The sequence below is a fragment of the Hyperolius riggenbachi genome, chromosome 3 (assembly GCF_040937935.1).
Source record: "Hyperolius riggenbachi isolate aHypRig1 chromosome 3, aHypRig1.pri, whole genome shotgun sequence".
In the NCBI taxonomy this organism is placed as follows: domain Eukaryota; kingdom Metazoa; phylum Chordata; class Amphibia; order Anura; family Hyperoliidae; genus Hyperolius; species Hyperolius riggenbachi.
In genome coordinates this window covers 343,646,539-343,667,905 of record NC_090648.1, presented here as the reverse complement: position 1 = coordinate 343,667,905, position 21,367 = coordinate 343,646,539, and the positions used below count along the sequence as shown (strand labels likewise).

The following is a 21,367-nucleotide window of genomic DNA, read 5'->3' as shown; positions in this document are numbered from 1 at the left end:
TGCTGCCAGACAAGCATCCCCTGCTGACCCGCTTCACAGCTCTCTGTCCACAAATAACTTCAACACCCATCCTCGCCCCAACCTCATTTCCATCCATCCCACTCACAAGCACATGCTCCCCCTACCCTGCGGTCTCTGGAATGCCAGATCCGTCCGCAATAAACTTACAGAGGTCCACAACCTCTTCCTCTCCAAATCCCTCACCATCCTCGCACTCACTGAGACATGGCTCCCCCCTCTGACTCTGCCGCAGAGGCTGCCCTCTCATACGGGGGGCTTCACCTCAGTCACACCCCCAGACCAGACAACAGGACCGGGGGAGGGGTAGGTCTGCTCCTCTCCCCATCCTGCACATTCCGTGTCCTCACTCCACCTTCCTCCCTACAATTCACATCATTTGAGGCCCACACTATCCGCCTCTACAATCCCCTCCCAGCCATTGTTGCAGTCTTATACCGCCCTCCGGGCTCCACACGACAATTTCTCGACAACCTTGCCTCCTGGCTCCCACACATCCTCTCCTCTGACCTCCCCACCATCATCCTCGGGGATTTCAATATACCCATCAATAAACCCAAGAACTCTGTTGCGACCCGGCTACTCACCATAGCCAACTCACATGGCCTAGTACAACACACCAACGCCCCCACTCACACTGCACGTCACACTCTCGACCTTATATTCACTAAATCCACCACCATTGCAGACCTCTACATCGCACCATTTCCACCCTCAGACCATTACCTTCTCGCCTTCAACCTCCTCACGGAAGGCACCTCCAAACTACCCGCCCACCCACCTGGTCGATGGCAGCAAGACCTACGCAAGCTCAACCCTGGCGTCCTTGCTGACTCCCTCCATGGCCTATCCTCCACTCTCCCCAGCCTAACCTGTCCTAATCTTGCTGCAGCTCAGTATCACCAAATTCTCTCATCAGCCCTAGAGAAAGCTGCTCCACCAATATTCCGCCGCAACCGACCCCCTAACCCCCAGCCCTGGCGCACTACCCATACTCGCAACCTCCAGAGGGAAACGCGCCACTGAACGAAAATGGCGGAAAACTCGACTAAACCAGGATTTCCTACAGTACAAGACTAACCTGCAGCAGTTCCACACTGCCCTTGCTCATGCGAAGCAGGAATACTTTACCAAGCTCATCGGAGCACAAGCTTCCAATCCCCGGCGTCTTTTTAGCACCTTCAACTCCCTGCTTAAACCCACCCCCCCACCTTCTGTTTCCTCCCTCTCTGCCACAGATTTAGCCACCCACTTCACCAACAAAATAGTCTCCATCCGTCAGGAAATATCCAATCTTCAATCTTCACCTCCCACCTGCTCACAACCTACTCCTTCTCCACCCTATCCTCCCCTCACCTCCTTCACTCCTACTACCACTGAGGAGGTCAACCACCTACTGCAGACTTCCCATACCACTACCTCCCCCCTTGACCCTATCCCTTCTGATCTACTTCAGCCTCACTTCACGGATCTGGCCCCAGTCCTCACTACCATGTTTAACCTCTCCCTATCCACAGGCACCTTCCCCTCAGACTTCAAGCAGGCCACTGTACTGCCTCTGCTCAAGAAACCCTCCCTCGACCCCTCGCTACCCTCCAACTACCGCCCGATCTCCCTCCTCCCCTTCGCCTCAAAACTCCTTGAGGGTCTGGTTCACAAACGCCTGACCTAGTACCTCAATGCCAACTCACTACTAGACCCACTGCAATCTGGATTTCGGCCTGCCCACTCAACCGAAACGGCTCTCACCAAAGTGGTCAATGACCTTGCCTTAGCTAAAGCTGAAGGTAAATACACCATTCTCCTCCTCCTTGACCTTTCAGCAGCTTTTGATACAGTAGATCATCCCCTACTCCTCCAGTCCCTCCAATCCATGGGCATTCACGATCTCGCCCTGACCTGGCTTTCATCCTACCTCTCCAACCGCTCCTTCACGACCTCCTTCAATGAGTCCTCGTCCACCCCCAACCACCTCTCAGTGGGAGTCCCCCAAGGCTCGGTCCTTGGCCCCCTACTGTTCTCCCTATACATATCCTCCATTGGCAAGGTTATCTCCTCCATGGGTTTTAACTATCATCTGTATGCAGATGACACCCAAATCTATCTCCACACCCCTGACATATCCACCACTACCATGGACAAGGTCTCCTCCTGCCTATCTGCCATCTCCTCCTGGATGTCCGCTAGGTTCCTAAAACTAAATCTAGACAAAACGGAATTTATGATCTTCCCACCCCGGTCATCCCTGGACCTCCCAGATGTGCAGGTCACTGTTAACCACACTACTATTCACCCTACCTCTCAAGCCCGCTGTCTGGGTGTCACCCTGGACTCCGCACTCTCCTTCACTCCCCACATCCAAAACCTCACAAAGTCCTGCAACTTCCACCTTCGTAACATCTGTAAGATTCGCCCTTTCCTGACCCCTGCCACCACCAAACTCCTCATCCATTCCCTCATAATTTCCCGCCTCGACTACTGCAATGCCCTTCTGTCTGGACTCCCTAAGACCCGAATAGCCCCACTGCAGTCCATCATGAATGCGGCTGCCAGAATTATCCACTCCTCCCATCGCTCCACCAGGGCGGCTCCCCTCCGTGAATCCCTCCACTGGCTTCCTATCCAGTCCAGAATCAGATTCAAGATATTGTGTCTGACCTACAAATCCATCCACAAAACCTGTCCAACCTACATTTCTGATCTTACTCAGAGATACACACCAAGCCGCTCACTCCGCTCCTCCAATGAACTTCGCCTGACCGTCCCCCGCATCACCCAGTCCCATGCACGCCTCCAAGACTTCTCAAGAGCTGCTCCGACACTATGGAACTCCCTACCTCCACCCATTAGGGCAGCCCCCTCCTTCAACACCTTCAAGAAGGCCCTCAAAACTCACCTTTTCACTCTTGCCTACCACCCCTCACAATTGCTCTAAACCCACAGCCGAACTCTGGTCCCCTACCTCTCGTGTCCCTACCTCTCCCTCTAGATTGTAAGCCTTTGGGCAGGGTCCTCACTCCTTTTGTGTCCTACCTGATTATGCTCCTCTATTACTGTGCACCCATGCTATGCATTTGAGTGAACCTAACTTGCCTAACTCCATGCTCCCATCCAGTGACTGACTAAGCATTACCTTGTACTCATACTGTGCTGTGTGATCTGGTTTTCTTGTATTCCTGTATTGTCATATTGCTGTTTGTCACCCCTAAATATTGTCTGTAACCTAAATTAATGTCCAGCGCTGCGTAATATGTTGGCGCTTTATAAATACAACAAATAAATAAATAATAAATAAACACCATACCCCCATTTTTGGGGGGGAGAATCATAATGTTGTAAGGGACCCTTACCTTCTTTACCATGCACACAAAATGGTTGATACATTTCTTTAGGTCAATTATAAAAGCTCTGCGTAACGGAATATTCACAGTTCTAAAGATATACAACATCTTTGGTAAGGTAAAAATATTTGAAGGCCGCTATGCAGCCTGACCATGAGAGCCTGTCTTTAGACATTTCTTTACCTTCCTGTCTGATCGAATTTAACAGAGGAATATAGTTGCTATCAAATAATCTCTCCGATTTTGCTGTTAACTTAATACCCAGATAAGTCACTTCATTTTATATGTATACATATACAGCAGTTTTCAGAACTTACTGATTATATATTGCTGCCATCATTGTATGAATTATATTGAACTGGGCACATAGCATTTTTTACTTGTTTGTTTTCCCCTATAATCATGGTTGTAGGATTTATATTTGATTCAATCATGCTGTAATCAGTTGTATACAAATCAGCTGGCTTTTGGGTGGAGTCCCCCTGCTGGGGTATCCAACATCTTTTAATTGTTTTTAATTGTTTTTATTCATGTTATATTCTTAAAGTTTGATTCCGCATCGATATTAGTGGCAACTTTCTTTCTTTGAGAGGGGTTTTCTTGATAGGACCTTTTCTTGTTTTTCTTTAAAAAGTAACACAGAAGCTAGCGATATTTCTGTTACTGTGGAGGGTGAGAAGGGATGATGTGCAGCACAAAAAAGAACAGCTACTGGCAGGCAAAGGGAAGCATACGCTTGGGTTACGGGTGGTTTATCAGATCTTTAGGTAATGTCAGGGATGCGCCATACACTCAGATTCATGCCCAGGTGGTCCACCACCTTGGCCAAGTTTAATCCAGCATGTGTACTTAGTCTTAGACATAAAACTAACAGTACACACAATTACATATGATATTTTTGAACGGCAAAACAAATCAAACCAAGGATAAATTACCAATGTTAATCATAGTTTTCTGAAATATGTCTTTAAATGGCAACAGTGAAACACAGGCTTTCTGAGCAGAGGCTTAACTAGAGGGGAGCAGCCCCTGCAGGGGGTTCAGATCTTTGGGGGCCCGACTACTAACCTCCCCCACTCCTATACAGGGGGCTATACTTCAGATGTGGTGTTTTTGTGGCTTCACTTGTATTGCTGAGAATATCATGATGGCCACACTTGTTTTATGACCAGTGTGAGATGGGCCCCAAGGTCGTGAAGGGCACCAAAGAGAGGCGAGGGAAGGGGTGTGACCACTGGGGAGGCCCCATCAAAGGTTCTCTGGGGTGCCCCATGAGTTGTAGTTACGCTTCTGAGTGAGAGCGTACAATACAAATCTGTGTGTTCAGCAAACTGTAAAATATGGAACTCTTATAAAAATAAGTAGAGTAAACGCTATCGCTTTTTTTCACATTGAAAACTTCCTGTTCTTTCCTTTAAATATGTCTGCCACCAGCAGTGTTCCTGGTAGTATCACTCATGCTCCTCTTGATTTTGTAATGCTTCAAGAGTATCCTGTATCTCAGAAGAATATATGCCACATAATGGGCTAATATTCCAAAACATTATCATTTTTTTAATTAACCTTTGTCTCTAGTGCCGCTGATACTTAACTACGATCGATACTTGATTAAACATTTTTTTGTGCTTCCTCATTTTTTAATTTCATCAAACAACAATGCTAGTGTTTGAATGCTCCTCTAATTACTGCTGAGACTGCGGTCTGATACTATCTGGGTAAGCTCTGTTTGCCAGATGGAGCATTTGCTATATTAGAATGCAAATGATATTTGTGTTCCACTGTTTTCTTTTATTTTTGTTTTATTACTACTTCACAGTCTTCTAGAGCTAATTAGCTAATCACTGACAAGGATGCCAGAGGCTGCTGACTATGTGAATAACTAGATGACTCTATCTTATCATATAAAAATAAGTCATTGTGAAATAAAAAGTTACAATAAACAAATTCATGTAAAGTCCAAATCCTCCTTTATTTATTTACACGTTTCTCACTGTACAGCATAGCTGCCAGAGCCAGATGTGTACGTTTTTACTGCCCAAGGCCCACTATTATCAGCTGCCCCTCGACCATCAGTATCCTAACCTCCCCAACATGGCAGTGATTGGATTGTAAGCTCCTCTGTGAGTGGTGAATTCAGTGATTGACAGGCAGCTCTGAGATCACTGTAAGTGCCACTTCATTGCCAATTCATCTGCAAAGTATAAAAGTAGCCGGGTCTCCACCTGGATTTGCAATTTTAGCTTAGTTTATTGCATGATATAGCCACAACACAGCATAACGTTTCGGCATGCAGGCCTTTGCCTCCTGGAGTAAGCATTTGACAAAGGCCTGTGTGTCGATTCATTATGCTGTTTTGTGGCTATGATACCATGGAATAAATTAAGCTACAATTGCAAATTCAGGTGGAGACCCGGCTACCTTTATTCTTTGCAAGTGTGTTTGCACCCTTTGGGAATCAGAGTGTTTCTGGTTGACTCCCTGGTTTCTGTAATTGTTTTGTGTGGCTTGGCAGTGGACATCTCTTTCTATGTTGCCAATTCATCCTTAAAGTGCCAGATCTGGCTGTTGGTAGCCACCCACTGCCATATGTAAACTCTGTGAAGCAGTACAAAAAAGGACTGGGACTGGCTGCTAATGTGTGCAGAGTGCAGCACAGCCGGCACCAGGAATAGTGCGGTTGGGTGCTCACCCAACCACTGCAAATGTTTGGCAGGTTAACTGTTACTGCCAGCCTACTGCACCAACAGCCTGCCCCTCATTTTCAGGGTGCACTGGGCCATGGCCTTTGTGGCCTTGCCTGAAATCCGGCCATGATAGCTGCAAAAGAAGCCACCCCCCAAGAAAGTCACCATTGTAAACTTTTCATTATTTTGATGTAACTGCCCTGACAAAAAGTTGTTTTCTAAGAACTTGCGCTTGTTATTCAAATTGGCCAGTGCCAGTCTGAACAGTAAGTCCCCATTCATAACAAATTACTAATTAATCTGATATATTTTGGTGAAAAATCTATAGTGTGTAGAAGCACCCTTCAACATCCCATTAAAGAATGTCATTGATATGTGAAATAGTCTGTCTTGTGTGCAAATTTAGTTTCAAAGATTTTTTTTTATTGAAAGATTGCAGAGATAAAACATTATTGTGTTAAGAAGAGTATTTGTACAGTATCAACAATATAACAATCATTTATAAAATGCAGACAATAGCAGCTTTTACATGTCTAGTGTGCAAATTTAAGGCAAATAGTACCATGCTTGAAATCAGGCTAATCATATGCACTCCCTACTGATTTTGATTGGCCCAATTCCAAACTTCATACAATTTTTAATTTAATTTGCTTACAAGTCAAAATTGTTAGCATCTCATTGACCACCTGTACTGCGTAGAACAGACTGCTACTGTTCCTGTGGGACATGCACAGTTGATATCGTCACCTCCCACGTCGCTGTGCGTCCCTGCACACAGGATGATTCTCATTGGTCCACCTAGTGGATGAATGGGTAGCCTCAGCGGGAAATTAAAAGATGCTTCTGCTGGGGCTCTTCTGAAGATGGAGTAGAAGATGGCAATGGTGGCTTTCCCAGTGGGCCCCACTTGGCACACAGCCACCAAGAGGAGACTATGAAGTCAGACAAGTACTGGGCCCCTGTTGACTTTTTTGCGGTGGGTTGTCAGGTGACACTGACTATTGTGCACACATCTCCAGGGCAACGAGGCAGCAGTGCCGTGGTGCTGAAGCACAGCTCCATGGCACAAATTCTTTGCTCCACATTGCTCGGCATCACTTGGGATAGCTAGTATTCAGAGTTATGCTCCCAGTGCTTGGACATCGCTCAGGTGAAGAAGTCGGCAATTTAATTTTTCAGTAAATCCTGAGCGATGTGAGGTGATAAGAAACTCAGACGTTTTGAGCTTCTTATCACCACGAATTGCATATGGCCCTGAGTCTTTCATAGCAGTCACTCTTCTGCTTCAGGTAGGAGTCTCTTAGTTGGACTTGCAGAAAGTGGAATACCTGAGTAGAGCAGCAACTCAGTCTTGGCTGTAGGCAGATATTGTCCTGCTTCACTGTACCTGGCAGAAAGCACAGGAGTAGCCTGGATTTACCCAGCAGCCCACTTTCCTTATTTCCCCTTAGCTAGTACAGAAAGTTATGTGATATAAATTTAGAATATAAATGTAATTTCTGTGTATTTATTTTTCCTAGGGTTTAATGTGAATCACTTGGACATTGCTCCACGCTACGCCAGTATTCTTATGGGCATCTCAAATGGTGTTGGAACCTTATCTGGAATGGTGTGTCCACTCATTGTTGGTGCTATGACAAGGCACAAGGTAAGTTATGTAACTGGGCTCCTTATAACAAGTGATTGTTTTAAAATAAGTACTAAATCTAGCAGCATGTATGTGGTCATATAAACTGCTACCATATTGCACCACTTTGCTGGCTCCATACTGGAGATACAGTACCTAAACAATGTAAGGAAAACCCCTATTTCAATAGTTGGATTGGTAATTTAACTGATTTAATTCAGTAGTATTGTTACCAGTGTAGTATTGTTAAAAGAACGCTATCAAACCAAGTGTTCTAAAATTACAATGTACAAATAATGTCTAAGTAGCTGTGTAAACTTTTTCCTACTTTTCATGTTAAATATCAGAGGCAAAAGCTTTATGTCATTGTGTGCAGGATTTAGTTCTATTGGAACAAATCATTCTCAAATTGGTGTCTGCTTCAATGCACAGCCAGTGTTATTTTTTTGCATATCAGACTACAGAGTATTTATTTTTCTCTGAAAGCAAAAAAAGTATGAAAAGCTGTGGTATCACGGACAATTACAAATGTTTATAACAAGCTACATTGTCTCTGCTCTCTTCAGAGACACAGGCAGCTGCAGCTGCTGAGAGCTTTCTCTCACACACAGGGTTAACAGATACACTGTGAAGGAATACCCCCTCCCCTCATGGTTCACTCGGCCGTCAGATTTAAGCAGACTTGCCATCAATTAAGAGTGAAAAGAATTTGATACAGTAAACAAGAAATAAGCAAGTGAATTGTATACATTATTATTTACTAGAGATGGCCCGAACGGTTCGCCGGTGAACGGTTCCAGGCAAACTTTGGGTGGTTCGCGATCGCATGCGAACGCGAACTTTCCCGGAAGTTCGGTTCAGCCCCATAGTGCACCATTGGGGTCAACATTGACCCTCTACATCACAGTCAGCGGGCCCATTGTAGCCAATCAGGCTACACTATCTCCTGGAGCCACTCCACCCCTTATAACGTATAAGGCAGGCAGCGCCGGCCTACACTCACTCGTGTCGCTGCAGTAATTGGTGAAGGGAAAGCTGCTGGCAGACTCTCATAGGGAAAGATTAGTTAGGCTCTTGTAAGCTTGTTAGCTTGCTCCTCGCTGATTCTTATTCCTAAAATAGCACCCTCCACAGAGACTGTGCACACAGTTGTTGCTAAACGATTTTATGTGGATACATGTTTGTCTTGTGGAGGGAGGAAAAAAGTCTGCTCCAAGAAGTTTAACGCCACTTTAAACAAAACCTGTATATATCAAATTTCTACATATATTTCTATGATCCATTCATGATGACAAAGGCCAGAAAGAAGTAAGCAAAGGAGTGCCCATTTTTCCGTACGGCTAAGCGGTCTCACTCACTTTTTCCTACAACAAAGCATCTGCTGTACAGCAGCAGAGTGGCACAGCGGAAGCGTGCTGAGCCCATAACCCAGAGGTCGATGGATCGAAACCATCCTCTGCTAGATGTACTTTACTTTTTACACCTTGCTTTACCACATGGGCCAATCAGTGGCCATAGCCCCGTAAGAGAAAGTGTCATTAGGGCCTTGCTGTAACATAGATAGTAGTGTCACTTTTAGTAGCAAACCTAACGGTAGTGTAATTTTACATGTATCAAAGGAAAGAACAATGCATTTTCTGACGGGGCTTCCAGGGTGTCCATACGCAGCCACAGTGCTTTGGCCAGGGATTGCTATACAGCCGCAATATGGCTGTATGAAGATCCCTGGCATTTTTTCCTATTTTCCCAATTTTTTTTTTTTGGGGGGGGGGGGGGAGTGTGGGAATTTAAAAAAAAAATGATGTGGGGTCCCCCCTCCTGAAACTTTTTAACTCCTTGCCCCCCATGCAGGCTGGGATAACCAGAATGTGGAGCTCCGACTGATTGGGGCTTCATACCCTGACTATACCAGCTGCAAACAGGTCCCTTAATGCCGATTTTTGTTCCTGGGTATATGTTGGGGGGGGGGGGGGGCAGGTTTATTTTGCCCTGGGTCCCCATTGTTGCTAAAATCGGCCCTGAGGGTAGCTAAGAGTACTGGTGAGCCTTTCTTGTAGTTGAAGAGATGAGTGAACTGTGACACCACATTTAAAAAAAATTTAAAAAAAGCAAACAGCGAAGCTTCCCCATATTGGAGCATTGGATTTGGTAAAGTCTCAAGCCAATGTGTTGTAAGACACAAGTAAGCTTTAAGTTAGCAGGAATGGTTGCATGGCCACCTAGCTTTTCATCCTTCCCACACTTGCCCTGGAATCTTCCAGACTTCAAATTGCTGTCCTTTGCTGTGTGTGTTACACCAGCATCATCCAGGGGGGCACATGATCTTTCTGAAGTCTTGAATTGAAGCCTGTAAGTATCACCATGTGTCCCACTGCTTTCATCTAGTAAATTAGGCAAATAGGCAAGCTCATTTTTCTCTTGGGTATATCACAATGGTACATGCTAGGCTGGCTTCAGCATGTAGTGTTGGTGGTGTAGTGGTGAGCATAGCTGCCTTCCAAGCAGTTGACCTGAGTTCGATTCCTGGCCAATGTATGTAAGCTGGCTTTTGACATCCTACAAATCCCTGGAAGACAAGACAGGAGGAGGAGGGAGGAAGGAATTACACTCCCTGATTGATGTATACACATGCAAGATGTTATAAAGCTGTTTAGACCTGCAATTTAGCATTCAATGTGATTTCTGCCCTTAAAACGTATTAGACCCCTTGAAACCTCTTTTCCATCACTTTTCTGGCCAGCATAATTTTCTCAAATTTTCCAAGTTCGCCACCCCATTGAAGTCTATTGCGGTTCGCGAAAGTTCGCGCAAACCGAACTTTCCCGGTAGGTTTGCGAACCTAAAATCGGAGGTTCGGGCCATCGCTATTATTTACCAGCACTTCAGGAACTCTCTCAATCCCAGGTTAAAAAAACATGGTATATCTAAGCAATATATATTGGGTGAGGTATTATGGTGTACATTTTATTCTACGCATGCCTGTTTTGTAAAGAGAACCAATTTCTAATGGATTGATCCCCTTGCCAATATACAGATAAGCTCCAGTGGATCTATATGCAAGTACCTAGAAAGTTGTTTTTTATGTATAAGAAATTCTTTAATAATGTACATGTTGGAATCTCAAACACATCACCAGGGATTTTGATATTTTGATTTTACAGGTGAATGAAGCTCCTTTATTTAATATGTAAAAATATTCCATGAAATGAGATGTATAGCTCTGAGGCTGGCTGTAAGATAACTGTTATAATATGTATCACATGTAACAAAGACTCGGATATTTTCTTCTTCTTTTCTTCTTTCATCTCTGCTTCCTCTGGTGTCCTCACTTGAGGGGAGCCTCTACTCTCTTTCTACTCTTTCCTTCTTAGGAGTGTACTGACTTACCAATAAGTTTGTGTTTTGATATGTTGAAATGTTCGTTTTTATGTTGTATTTTGTATGCAAACAAAAAATACAATAAAATTTACCTGTTAAAAAAAACATGGTAATCGAAGTAAAATTGTCCAGTAATTGGCCACTAAAAATTGGATGTGAGTACTAGGCTTTACACTGGCTCACCTAGTAGCATTAGAAGCAGGGAGAGGTTTCTATTCCATTCCATTTGTGTCATTCCACTTTTATTGAAACAAACTCAGTTCTCAGCAATAAAGGTTTACACATTAGGCCTGACCCATAAAACAAAGTGACCAGTCTGCTTTTTGTCCTAGAATCAGACATACGGTATTTAGAGTGAAACCAGACAGAATGAAACCTGTTATTTCATGATTTTGACCTGCTTTAAGAATTTCAGCACACTTTGTTGCCGACAGTCAGCTGTTTCTGCCATACAGATGGAGAAGCAGGTGACTGCTGTAAGTTCTAGCAAATACTGAGGTTAGGTTCTTACTAGACCTTAAAGAGAACCTGAGGTGGCTTGTACGAATCCTATCAGCACACAGAGGCTGGGTCTGTATATAATGCCCAGCCTCTGTTGCTATACTGTTTCCCCCCGTGCTAGCGACATGCAGCTTGTCACCAGCAGGCTGTTTACAGCTGTACTGTCAGTCTCACTGCTCCCCTTCCCTCCCCACTGGAAGGGACACGGCGACATAGAGGAGGCGGGGGAGTGGTGAGACTGACAGTACAGCTGTAAACAGCCTGCTGGTGACAAGATGCATGTCGCTAGCATGGCTGTGTGATTTATGGGGCACAGCAGAGCGCAGGAGGGGGGGGGGCCTGGGGGGAAGCAGTATAGCAATAGAGGCTGGGCATTATATGCAGACCCAGCCTCTGTGTGCTATTAGGATTTGTACAAGCCGCCTTGGGTTCTCTTTAATCAGTGTTGACTGATTTAATGTCATTTATAGCATCTGTTCAGACTAAAGATTGATTAAGATGTAATGGGCCCTAGGCAAGGTAGTAGATTTGGGGCCCCCTTGTGGTCTTTTTGGTAATCTGAAGTGTAGAGAGGTCAGAGAAGGTGGCTGGCGGGCCCCTTGATACTCACTAGGCCCCAGGCACCTGCGTAGGTTGCCTGGTGGATGATCCTGCTCTGGTTCAGACATGTCCATTTTGAGCTTATCTGTCCCCATTGTGGAAAGAGGAATGCAAAGTCCCATCTTGTAGAACTTTTCCAGACACCACATATACTACGTTTTCGGACGGACACAATGAAAGTTTATAGACACAGACTACATCTATTATCTCTAGTGCTTTCAACGGAAGTTGGACATGAGAAATTTCCTGTTTGGGTGCTATAAACTCTTCCTGGTCCTCGCCATCATGAATATAAAATCCATTTAGGTGACAGAATAAAAAAAAATGTACAAAGGTATATTAACAGGTCAGAGATGGGTTCAGGTGTAATGGGTACTAGGCAAGGTAGTAGATTTGGGGCCACCTTTGGGTCCCTTTGATAAGCTGAAGTGGAGAAAGGTCAGAGAAGGTGGCAGGTGGGTCTCTTGACACCCACTAGGCCTAAAGCACCTGCCCTAGGTTACCTGGTAAATGCATCGGTCCTCTGTGACCAAACAGGTTGCCAATCTGAAATAGTGTGGGTCTAGCCTGACAACAAAGTGTTGCTTTGGGAAGTAGAACTTCGATTTATGGCTGGGCTGAAATGGAACGCAGGTCTCTTTTGAAACAAAAGCGCAGTTGTCTATTAAATTTTTCATATATTTATTCTAGACACGTGAAGAATGGCAGAATGTGTTTCTGATTGCCGCGATAGTGCATTACAGCGGCGTTCTCTTCTATGGCATCTTCGCTTCGGGTGAGCAGCAGGATTGGGCAGATCCGGAGAGCCTGAGTGAAGATAAGTGTGGCATTATTGAGAACGATGAGCTGGCAGAGGAAACCGAGCTGAACAATGAATTCACCAGTCCCAGTAAAAAGACGAGTTATGGCGCCACTATTCAGAGTAATGAGGTGCGCAGGACAGGATGGAGGAAGCAGAAGGGAACGACACAAGACTTGGATGAACAAACTTCCTATCAATATGAAAATGGCAACTTTCAGGACTCCTAATTGTGGGAGCCCAAAGAGTGGTGTTTACATGAGCACAATGTATGTGTCTGCAGATTGCTGCTTAACCCTGAGCATACAAGAGATAAGCGTCATTAGCAATGATATTGATTGGCCATTATTACATGTAAATGAGCTGGAAGAAATGTCGCATTAAGATAATCCACGGAACATATTGATTTCTTAGACCTGAATGTGCTATACAGGCATTCCCATTTTTCATGCTATGCAACATTAACATGCATGTGTCAGTGATGACTTGTTGACAAGTCGCTGTTGATTAATATACTTGCATTTTAATTAATACCGATTTGTTATAAGAACTTACATTCAACACTTTCTCCCTTAGGTTAAATGTCCTATGGTCTTTTTTTTTTTTTTTTTTTTAATACCCCAGTGCTTAGTGTTGTTGGTTTACATCCTTTCTTAAGAAAAGCAATTCTGAACACCTTCTGTTACATTCGTCTACAGTATATACTCATGCCAGGGTCACACTATGTATAGTGGTGCTGTATTTATCCTGACATATGTGCGGTACCATTGACAGGATCTGTTGCAGGATCCACAATCACTCTGGAGCAGTCTGCTCTTTCTCTTAAAAAAGGATGGAAAGAAATTGAGAGTTGCTCCTTGTTTCTCTGCGCACTTATAGTTGATACTCACTAATTTTTTCAAAGTAGACCTCAGACAGTCTTGTTTCAGGCTGTGGAAAAATTCCAGTTAAAGACAAGGGATGGTTGAGATGGTCATTCAGCAAAGCTCCAGACATTGGTGCATGTCGGTCAGCGTTGTGTATACACCGATGGCACCATGCCACATACATGGGGATGGAGCTGGGCACTGTGCCGACCTGCAGGTCTAGAGCTTTGCTGAATGTCCAATAAATGCACTTTGCTAACGGATGGTGCCCGCTTCCTCTTTCTTCCTGTGTCACTGGAATTGCAACTTCCATTTCCACTTCCTCCTTATATACAGCTGGAGCACATCGTTGTGGACAAATGGCATAGACAGAGCCTACACATGGCACGGTGAGATCCTTCAATTAATTTCCCACTGCATTTTAAGTGCTGCACACACCTAGCCTATTTGTATATTGATCCTGATGGTTACTGAGATGCTAATTTTTCCAACTTGGTGGAAACTTTATTGCTGGTTGAAATTGGACCAAAGTTAACCCAATTCTAATCTGCAGCTTTACAATCTAAGGGTGTAGTGCACAACTTCACCACTAGCTGACCCAAAAGGCACATGACTAGGCGACCTGTAGCTAGAAACAGCTCTACTCTTTCTCTTACTGAAGTCCACAATTGACAGCAAAGGAAGAGTGGCATTTTTATTATGTTTTCCCTATGTAACAAGAGGTCCACTTTAAATGTAAATATTCTAGCTACTTCTCAGGGCTGCATACGTTCTTCACAGCGGATATCTGCTGAAAGATATTGGACCTATGTTACTAAGGCATCTCAAGGGAGTCCTAAGAGATCCAGCAAATCTCTCCTACAGTTTATCTATTTATTGGCTATTATGTGGTAAAAGTTTGCATCAATTGCCTAGGTTATATTAAATTGTAGTTCTGTATTTGCAATCACCCAATGATGCTCACAATGGGAATATCCTGAATATATATAAGTTCTTGCAGTGGATGCAGCATGCACTAGTAATCAGTGGCATAGCTAAGGAGCTATGGGCCCCGGTACTAGTTTTGCATTGGGGTCCCCCAAGCATGCTAGACATGACAATTTATATGGTTCATCTAAACCAGTGCAGTTTCTAGGCTAAAATGCACCCAGGGCGAAGGTGTAAAAATTGCGCCCCCCCCCCCGGACCCCTCCCCCCGGAGCAAGGTATGGGTGCCCGCAGTATAGGTTTGCCAGGTCTAGTTGCATTTAGTATAGGTCCCCCCAGTATAGGTAGCCAAGAATAGGTACCCCAGTATAGGTAGCCAGCTATAGGTCCCCCCAGTATAGATAGCCAGGCATAGGTGAGCCAGTATAGTTGCCCCCGCTATAGGTTAGCCAGGTAGGTGCCTCCAGTATAGGTAGCCAGTATAGTTGCCCCAGTATAGGTTAGATAGGCAGGCGCCCTCGGTATAAGTTAGATAGGTAGGTTCCCCAGTACAGGTTAGCTAGGTGGGTGCCTCTAATATAGGTAGCCAGAATAGTTGCCCCCAGCATAGGTTAGATAGGTAGGTGCCCCCAGTATAGGTTATTTAGGTAGGTGTCTCCAATATAGGTAGCCAGTATAGTTGCCACCTGTATAGGCTAGCTAGGTAGGTATGTGCCCCCAATACAGGTTAGATAAGTGCCCCCAGTATAGGTTAGATAGGTAGCTGCCCCCCCAGTATAGGTTAGATAGGTAGGTGCCCCTCAGTATAGGTTAGATAGGTAGCTCCCCCCAGTATAGGCTAGATTGGACAGGTGCCCCCCAGTATAGGTTAGATAGGTAGCTGCCCCCCAGTATAGGTTAGATTAGGTAGCTGCCCCCCAGTATAGGTTAGATTAGGTAGGTAGCTGTCCCCCAGTGTAGGTTAGATAGGTAGCTGCCCCCCAGTGTAGGTTAGATAGGTAGGTGCCCCCCAGTATAGGTTAGATTAGGAAGCTCCCCCCCAGTATAGGCTAGATTAGACAGGTGCCCCCCAGTATAGGTTAGATAGGTAGCTGCCCCCCAGTATAGGTTAGATTAGGTAGCTGCCCCCCAGTATAGGTTAGATAGGTAGCTGCCCCCCAGTATAGGTTAGATTAGGTAGCTGCCCCCCAGTATAGGTTAGATAGGTAGCTGCCCCCCAGTATAGGTTAGATTAGGTAGCTGCCCCCCAGTATAGGTTAGATTAGGTAGATAGCTGCCCCCCCCCGTGTAGGTTAGATAGGTAGCTGCCCCCCAGTATAGGTTAGATAGGTAGCTGCCCCACAGTGTTGGTTAGATAGGTAGCTGCCCCCCAGTGTCGTTTAGATTAGGTAGGTGCCCCCCAGAGTAGGTTAGATTAGGTAGCTGCCCCCCAGTATAGGTTAGATTAGGTATCTGCCCCCCAGCGTAGGTTAGATTAGGTAGGTGCTCCCCCAGTATAGGTTAGATAGGTAGCTGCCCCCCAGTGTAGGTTAGATTAGGTAGGTGCCCCCCCAGTATAGGTTAGATTAGGTAGCTGCCCCCCAGCGTAGGTTAGATTAGGTAGGTGCCCCCCAGCGTAGGTTAGATAGGTAGCTGTCCCCCATAATGGAGGGGGGAGCCGGAGCCGCAGGGAGGGCAGCCCGACCTTTCCCTCCCTCTCCTGGGCCGCCCTCCGTGCTCCCCCCTCAGACGCATACTCAGGCAGGAAGCGCCGCTGTTTACAACTCACCTCCCTGGCTCCAAGCGCTGCTCGTCTCTCGCCGCCGGTCTTTTCCTCTCTGCCTACACGCTGATAAACACGCTGCTTCCGGCAGCGGGTGTATCAGCGTGTATACACAGAGGAGACCTGCGGCGAGAGAGCAGCGCTTGGAGCCAGGGAGGTGAGTTGTAAACAGCGGCACTTCCTGCCTGAGTATGCGTCTGAGGGGGGAGCATGGAGGGCGGCCCAGGAGAGGGAGGGAGAGGGAGGGCTGCCCTCCCCGCTGCTCTAGCGCCCCCCTCCCAACAGCGCCCCGGGCGGCCCAAGAAACAGGCATGATCTAAACCAATACAGGTCAACTACAGTGTCAGAGGTGCAAGAAGGGGATGGGGAACAGCTTGTTTATGATTATTACTATTCAAAGCATCTATAGAAGTGAATATTATCAGCACAGGAAAAATAAATAGCTAATACTGTGGTTAAGGGGTGGGCCCCACGGGGCCCCTCTAGGCCAAGGGTCCTCATGTGCTCGCTACCTCTGCACCCCCTATTGCTACACCACTGCTTGCAATCTTACAACCACAAATTTCAAAGCCTCTCAAAAACCCTCATTATGGTCTAATAGGTCCCTAGCAAGGGCTGCAGTTTTAACTTAACCTGCCTGGCGTTCTATTAAGATCGCCAGGGAGGCTGCGGGAGGGTTTTTTTTTAATAAAAAAAAAAATATTTCATGCAGCCAACTGAAAGTTGGCTGCATGAAAGCCCACTAGAGGGCGCTCCGGAGGCGTTCTTCTGATCGCCTCCGGCGGCCAGAAGTAACACGGAAGGCCGCAATGAGCGGCCTTCCGTGTTTCGCTTACCTCGTCGCCATGGCGACGAGCGGAGTAACGTCATGGACGTCAGCCGACGTCCTGACGTCAGCCGCCTCCGATCCAGCCCTTAGCGCTGGCCGGAACTTTTTGTTCTGGCTACGCTGGGCTCAGGCGGCTGGGGGGACCCTCTTTCGCCACTGCATGCGGCGGATCGCCGCACTGCAGCGGCGATCAGGCAGCACACGCGGCTGGCAAAGTGCCGGCTGTGTGTGCTGCTTTTTATTTGAGCCAAATCGGCCCAGCAGGGCCTGAGCGGCAGGCTCCGGCGGTACTGGACGAGCTGAGCTCGTCCAGACCGCTCAGCAGGTTAATAGCAGACAATGTTAATTAGTGCAGTTCAAGTATTGTGGATTATTTAGAGTCAGATCACACTGGTTCTGCTGCATTGTGGTATTCCACAGCAGACATGTGGAATGGAAATGATCCATGCTTACTCATGTGTCTATTAAAGAAATATAAAAAAAGTAAAAAAATTATTTTAACTGGCCTGGGGCTTTTTGCAGCCCCATGGAGTCATCCTATGCCCATGACGTCCTTCTGATTCCTTCCAGCCAGCAGCGGCGACCCCGCAAGGCTGTCGCTGGCTACTGGGCATGGGTGGCCCTGAGCTGCATGCACCCTGATTGTGCAGTTGTGAGTTCCATGTATTGTGCATGCGCAGAATGCTCCCGCTGTGGGATTGCCATCGGGGTGCGCACGGCTCGGGGCCAGGCATGCACAGTAGCTGGCGATTTGACTAGCTTTTCCAGGGTCGTCGCTGCTGGCTGGAGAGAATCGGGACGAGACCGTGGGCACAGGACAACTCCAGGGGCTGCAAGAAGCCCCAAGTAAGTTAAAATCTTTTTTTTTTTGCTTCAAGAGAATCTGTATTGTTAAAATCGCACAAAAGTAAACATACCAGTGTGTTAGATAAGAGAGCAGAGAAAAGCTGGCTAATATAAATAACACACACACACGGGAGTGTGCATAGAGGGTCCTGGAGGGGGCGTGCATAGCAGATCAACACTGAAGAGTTCGCAGCCTTCCAGACACAGGGCGACAAATCCGACAGGGGAAAGATAAGCTGATTTATTACAGAGACGGTGATAGTAGAAAGTGCTGCAGTAAGCCAGAGCACATTAGAATAGGTTTAGGAACTTGTAGGATGGTAGAAAACAGGATGACATTTTGGTTACAGGGTCTCTTTAAATATTCCTTTAAGGTTCTGTGACACAATGCAACCCAGAACATTTTTATGATCAGCAGAAAGCATTGCTGTGCATTGTGGTATGGCAGCTCTACACAGGTCCATAATGGAGTGAAGAACAGAGAGACCCATACATCGCGCTGACCCTAGATATGTGAGCTAACCTTTATGGTATCCCCACTTGAGATGCTTGGAGAATTTCAGAGTAAATCAGGTCCTTTGTGTGTTCACACCTCCAAGATATGTCTAGGTAGAGTATGTTTGTGTTTTAAAATTCTATTTTCATATGCTGTATGTATTAGTTATTACTTGTGGTCATTTTTAATAAACACTTCCTGTTTAATGTCTAAGTAGAATCAAGTATTGTGAGTATTATGTTGGCTATGTACAGGCTATTCTTTCATCTTATATAAAGAGGTCAGTAATGTCTGAACTCTTAACAGTCATTACATGAATAGTGTATTATTAAAAAGGAATACAGTTTACGTTGAGCATCACATCTCTGTAGTCATTCTTAATGTCTGGCAGAATTCTGTGAAATAATGGTTTGGTCACGAGATAATGGATTTGGGAGGAGATATGCTGGCCACATATGGTATTAGGAGGCGAAGATATGCTGGCCACATTTGTTATGGGGTAGGGGAATGGTGGCTGCACCGTTATTCAGTGTGTATGTGTGGTTGAGGAGAGACAAATTAATAATTGTTCCACTCCTAGGTCGACTTTGTTTTGGCTCCCATTCCATGTGCAGCCCACAACCCACTCTTCTGTGTATAACTTTTATCTACCCCTCCCTTGGGCAGCAGCTCCCTTCTTCCATGTGTTTCAATTAATTTACAGCCATCTTTGTTATATGCAGATACCCCTCTTCCATGTTTATCTGTCTGTAAGGGCTGCCTCAAACCTACCCCTGGGCCTCTATGGTCTTTCCAGAAATCCAGCCCTGGCCATATTTGCGGCAGGTTGAGGTTATGGTGGCCACACTTGTTATGGAGTGTGGTATAAGGTGAAAATGGTGGCTATTCTTGATATGGGGAGGGAAGGGAGGTGGTCAAGGTGGCCATATTTGTTATGGGAGGGGGAGGGGATGATGGCCACACTTGTCATAGTGAGAAGGGGAAATATAATGGCTGCAATTGTTGTATGACTCCAGTGGCCACCACTGTGGGGAAGGGGGAGGAGTTACTGGAATGTAGGGGCTCCATAATTTGTAGTTATGTCCCTGGAACAAGGTTAGTAGGGACATCATTTATTGGTTAAGGCTGGTATTAGACTTGGTTAAAGTAAACCTATGCTGGGAAATTATAAAAAAATGTACAGTTCACGTCAATGTACAGTTGACATCAATCCCAGAAAATGCTATTTCCTTGGCCATCTTTTGAGCTCAACACTTTATGAATCTGACATCAGCAGAGGCGGGACAAGGTCCTCCAGCACCCAAAGCTGAGACACCAAAGTGCGCCCCTCTATCCCTCCCACCCCAGCCGTCACACACTGATTGCTATTAGACTAAGAGGCCCCCCAGGGCCCACAACCTCCCCAACACCTTAGTATCTAGTTATCTGGCTTGCAGTCACTGCCATGTATCCCCTTTTCTTATTTCTTTCTGCTTCACACACAATTAGGAATGACAGCTGAATAAATTGTGCGCCCCCTCCTACACTGCGCCCTGAGGCTGGAGCCTCTCCAGCCTATGCCTCGGCCCGGCCCTGGGTGCTGCTGCTCCTCCTGCAGGGGACATAGTGCAACCTTGAAGGAAAGTTGACCGGTCATGGATTTTTTTTCCCGCAGCGACTGCGCAGTAACATAAGAACGCCACGTGCACCCGATGGAAAATATTTTTTTTTCTTTTCTTCCCCAAGTTCTCTGTTTTTTATATCCAGGAGAAATATGGACTCAATAAATGACACAGATACTGAAAAAAGAAAAAAAAAAAAAAAAAGCAGACAACTTGAAACAATGTTTTTCTTATATTGTCAGTTGGGAGAGGTTTACAACTCTATCCTGCACCCAGGAGTAGCAGCACCCTCCCTGTTCCAAAAATCCATTTAATATATGGTCCCCAGATAGGGGACGTATCAGATATTAAACTGATAAGAACAGATACTACACTCGATCTTAAAGCCAATGGGTACCGGTTTTAAAAACAAAAAGTCAGATACTCACCTAAGGAGAGGGAAGGCTCGGTCCTAATGAGCCTTCCCTCTTCTCTCCCGGTGCCCTCGGTGCTGCGCTGGCTCCCGGTTTGCGTCCGCCGCCGCAGGGACTTCGGAGGTCTTCGGGAGCACTCGGGCTTCCGAAGACGGGCCCCTCCATACTACGTATGCGCGAGCGCGTCATAGAGGGCGCTCGCGCATGCGTAGTATGGAGCGGCCGCGTCATCGGGAGCCCGAGTGCTCCCGAAGCCTTCCGAAAGCTCCCTTCGGCATGCGGAAGTGGCAGTATTTGACCGAACTGGTCGAATACTGCCACGGAGGATCCTGCGTGGGACCGGGAAGCGGGAGAGGAGAGGGAAGGCTCATTAGGACCGAGCCTTCCCTCTCCTTAGGTGAGTATCTGACTTTTTGTTTTTAAAACCGGTAAACATTTACTTTAAGGTGGCCATACACTGGTCGATTTGCCATCAGATTCAACTAACAGATAGATCCCTCTCTGCACGTATCTGATCAGAGAGGGATCGTATGGCTACCTTTACTGCAAACAGATTGTGAACCGATTTCAGCCTGAAACCGTTCACAATCTGTGGTGGTCACTGTGATCGAAACGGCTGTATATCGGCAGTAAAATCGTTAGGTGTATGGGCCCCCTTAGCCAAAAGGCCGAGAAGCGA

The 21,367-nt window shown here is 46.1% G+C and overlaps 1 protein-coding gene and 1 pseudogene across 1 annotated transcript in view; one reads left to right on the top strand and one right to left on the bottom strand.

Annotated features, from left to right (window-relative positions):
• SLC17A8 (solute carrier family 17 member 8) overlaps positions 1 to 13,616 on the top strand; it is a 77,049-nt gene extending 63,433 nt beyond the window's left edge. The window contains exons 11-12 of the mRNA XM_068272808.1: positions 7,564 to 7,691; positions 12,840 to 13,616. Of these exons, the coding sequence (XP_068128909.1) occupies positions 7,564 to 7,691; positions 12,840 to 13,178 (467 nt within the window). The 3' untranslated portion in view covers positions 13,179 to 13,616. The remainder of the gene's footprint in view (positions 1 to 7,563; positions 7,692 to 12,839) is intronic.
• A 6,861-nt stretch (positions 13,617 to 20,477) lies between these two features.
• Positions 20,478 to 20,688, bottom strand: LOC137564508 (U2 spliceosomal RNA; annotated as a pseudogene).
• Positions 20,689 to 21,367: the final 679 nt, after the last annotated feature.